The sequence below is a fragment of the Xyrauchen texanus genome, chromosome 29, assembly GCF_025860055.1.
Source record: "Xyrauchen texanus isolate HMW12.3.18 chromosome 29, RBS_HiC_50CHRs, whole genome shotgun sequence".
Classification (NCBI taxonomy): domain Eukaryota; kingdom Metazoa; phylum Chordata; class Actinopteri; order Cypriniformes; family Catostomidae; genus Xyrauchen; species Xyrauchen texanus.
Window position 1 is genome coordinate 1,757,982 of NC_068304.1, and position 3,639 is coordinate 1,761,620.

At 39.5% G+C, this 3,639-nt stretch overlaps 1 protein-coding gene across 1 annotated transcript; it reads left to right on the plus strand.

The window, feature by feature from the left end:
* The first annotated feature begins 806 nt into the window (after window positions 1-806).
* LOC127623266 (zinc finger BED domain-containing protein 4-like) lies at window positions 807-2,874 on the plus strand. Its single transcript, XM_052097642.1, has 4 exons — window positions 807-846; window positions 1,251-2,213; window positions 2,308-2,496; window positions 2,605-2,874. The coding sequence occupies exons 2-4, from the start codon at window positions 1,286-1,288 to the stop codon at window positions 2,784-2,786; spliced, it is 1,299 nt and encodes a 432-aa protein (XP_051953602.1). The 5' UTR covers window positions 807-846; window positions 1,251-1,285; the 3' UTR covers window positions 2,787-2,874.
* Window positions 2,875-3,639: the final 765 nt, after the last annotated feature.

Genomic DNA, 3,639 nt, shown 5'->3' on the forward strand with positions numbered 1-3,639 from the left:
TGATTGTAAGCACTTCTTCCCTACTTTTATAGCAACCAGTAAGGATGGCTGGCGCGAAACAGACGTTCCGAAGCTTTGCGAGATCCCGAAGCAAAGATGATTCGAAACACTGATCCGAAGCGTGATTCAAAACACCCACGTCACGTGACAACGGCTAAATGAAGCGTCTAAGTGTTTCATCAGGTGGAGTGCTCCGCCGAATCAGGGTTTCATTGATTGGTCGGTTCGGGAACAAATCACACAATCACACAGTATAAAAGTTTTGTCAACGCATTTTCATATCGTGGGTTTTTGTGAGAGGAGTTTGGTTTTGAGATAGTGGATTTTTGGTGATATAGTGACATTTATAGTGCGATTTGTTTAGTTATATTTAGGATTTAATTTACATTTACACATTGACTTAGAGACACACAGAGTACATATAGTGACACATGAATAGATGCATTGATAGAAATATATATATATATATATATATATATATATATATATATATATAGATTAATAGATAGATACATATATTACAGATACATATAGATTATTAGATAAAATAGATAGATAGATAGATAGATAGATAGATAGATAGATAGATAGATAGATAGATAGATAGAAATGGAGGCTCCACAGAAGAGATGCCGTACATCTGTGGTGTGGGAGCATTTCCATTTGGAAACCCCAAATAAAGTGAGATGTGTGTATTGTGATCGGCAGCTCGCCTACTGCAACAATACATCATCCATGATGCGCCATTTGAGGAGCATTCATCCTGCCATTCTGCAGGGTGCAGAGGATGGTAGTGTTCCCCTGTACCAAGGCCTGCTACTGACACTGCTGGGCCATCTAAGCAAGGTATGCATTGTTTGAAATATAGGCTAATTATAAGTGAAATATAATAACTAAGTGTTGGGCCATTGTTTAGAAAGGCCATGGACTAAGACATGCCTAACATCCCAATCACAACTGCCAATCACTTTAAAAACAAATGTTGTCAATATAATATTATACTTTGTGAATATACATTTTATATGTCTACATATGAGTACCCAATCTACAGCCAAGACATCATTTTGTTTTTTTGTAATTGTTGTATTTCTATAATGCACTTTATCTTTCTCTGCACACTGAGCATAAATATTCATAACATAACTTTGTTTAGGAAGGTTTCCAAATGAACCAGTAGACTACTTTCACGGTAGGCTACTATTTTTCCAATATATTTGTCTGAAAGTATGTTTTATCTTCTCTTTTAAAAGGCAGACAGAGGGAATTGGATGAGGCTCTTCTGAACATGGTGGTGAAGGATCTGCAGCCCTTCACCATCGTGGAGGATGAGGGTTTCAGGGCCTTTGTGAACAAGCTTGATCCAAGCTATGTCCTCCCATCCCGGAAGGTGCTTAAAACAATGGTCAGCGAAAGGTACAACACAACCAAGGAGAAGACAATGGAGGACCTACAAAAGGCGGAATTTGTTAGCCTTACGGCTGACATGTGGTCTTCCATTAATATGGATGGATATCTTGGTGTAACATGCCATTACATAACACCAGAGGCAACAATGGCAACTGTTTTACTGGGTGTAAGGAGGTTTTACCAAACCCACACAGCCCAGCATCTCATGGAGGCTAAAGCCTTGCTAATGGCTGAGTGGGGAATAACCTCCAAAGTTCACTGCATGGTGACTGACAATGCATCCAACATGATCCTAAGTGCCCAGCTACTCAACCTTCGCCATGTCCCATGTTTTGCTCATAATTTGAATTTGATAGTGAAAAAGGCCCTGGATCAAACCCCAGTCATCAATGAAATTCGCCAGAAAGCCAGAAAGATAGTGGGGTTGTTCAGATCCAGCTGCAAAGCAAAGGACAAGCTTGTGGAGATGCAGAGCTTGATGGGCAGACCAAGTCTGAAAATGATACAGGAGGTTGAAACGAGATGGAACAGCACATTCGACATGCTACAACGCTTGTATGAGCAACGTGAGCCAGTGGCTGCTGCACTTGCCAATTTAAACAGTGATACTGCTCCCCTGACAAGTCTTGAGTATGACATTATTCAACAGTCATTGACACTTCTTCAACCATTCAAACTAGCAACAACAGAGATGTCAGAGGAACAGAGAGTGTCTGCTTCAAAGCTCATACCATTGTACAGGATGTTGCAGCACAAGCTTGCACAGAAAAAAGGAAATGCAACGCAGGAATCAACTGTACAATTAGGTAGGACACTATGACCATACGTGTAATTGGCCATAACTCTCATATTGTTGTCATTATTTTAATTAATATGGTTTTCTCTTGTGTTGGCTCATAGGCTCACATCTACAAGAAGGTCTGCACTCCAGATGTGGAGGGTACGAGACTTTTAGAGCCTTGGCACTGGCTACACTGCTGGACCCAAGGTTTAAAAATGTGGCTTTTGGAAATCCTGCCAAAGCCCTGGATGCTGAAAAGCACATCACACTGGAGTGTGCTTCACTGATGCGTTCAAACACAACTCCTGGTGAGTTTCAGTCTATGTTATCTTATGTAATGTAATTCATGAAATTTATACTTCATATGTGTTGTCAGTTTATGATTTGTTACTAATTGCCGTTTTCTTTTAATTCAGAACCACAAATGTCAACATCAGGCCCATCATCAACACCAGTTGAAACACAAGACAGTTTATGGGAACATTTTGACAATCGTATCCGTGAGACCCAGATGATACACAATCCTACAGCTGATGCCACAGTGGAAGTGAAAAATACCTCAGCGATGCGTTTTTGCCCAGAACTCATGATCCTCTAACTTACTGGAAAGAGAGAGCAGTAATCTTTCCTCATTTGTATGTCCTAGCTAAAAAATATCTTTGTATGCCAGCAACAAGTGTCCCTTGTGAGAGAATTTTTTCAAAGGCTGGAGAAATTATCTGTAAAAAAGAAGTAGGCTGAGTCCTTCAACAGCAGAGAAATTAATATTTTTGAATAAAAATCTATAAGAAAGGGAGACATTGTGGCTTGATTTATTTTTATTAATATTCATTTTTCATGACCAAAATCACATTATGCAATGTGAAGAGACTACAGGTTACAAGCTTCATATATTACAAAAATACAATAAAAAAAAAAAAACAACACATTTTTTTATTAGCTCTTTGTAAAGGTTGTTTCAGATCAACACCTGCAAGTGACCACTAGGTGTCACCGTGGAGACGGGTTTCGGATTGATTCGAAGCCTCGAAACAAAATGGCACATTTGCTTCGACTGTTTCATTGCTTCACGAAGCCTCGATCTGCCCATCTCTAGCAACCAGTCTGCTCTTATAATCCAATCAGAATGATAGAGTGAATGCACCTGACTAGTACTCGTTCACACTTTCCCAGGTGCTGCTGATATGATTAGTGAGATGATGTTAGCTGGTCATTTTGTGCCAGGGCCAAAAAAACAGTGAAATTTGGGTTTTTGTGATAAAGTAAATTTTTTTGCAAACACAAAATTTATGTCACTGACAATACTTTTGGCCAAGGCTGTAGTCTTTAGCCTAACATCGGTCAGCCCTGTGCAATGCCACTAGTGGTCAAGAGGGTGAATTACAGTGGTATCACAAGTCAAGTCAAGTGTCAAGTGGTTTTTATTGTCGTTCAACCATATACAGTTAGTA

Bases quoted from the DNA above. Each gene is read 5' to 3' on its own strand.
- LOC127623266 (XM_052097642.1), top strand. From the start codon at position 1,286: ATGGTGGTGAAGGATCTGCAGCCCTTCACCATCGTGGAGGATGAGGGT. The intron at 2,214-2,307 runs GTAGGACACTAT...GTTGGCTCATAG, and splicing joins GGAATCAACTGTACAATTAG to GCTCACATCTACAAGAAGGT. The intron at 2,497-2,604 runs GTGAGTTTCAGT...CTTTTAATTCAG, and splicing joins GCGTTCAAACACAACTCCTG to AACCACAAATGTCAACATCA.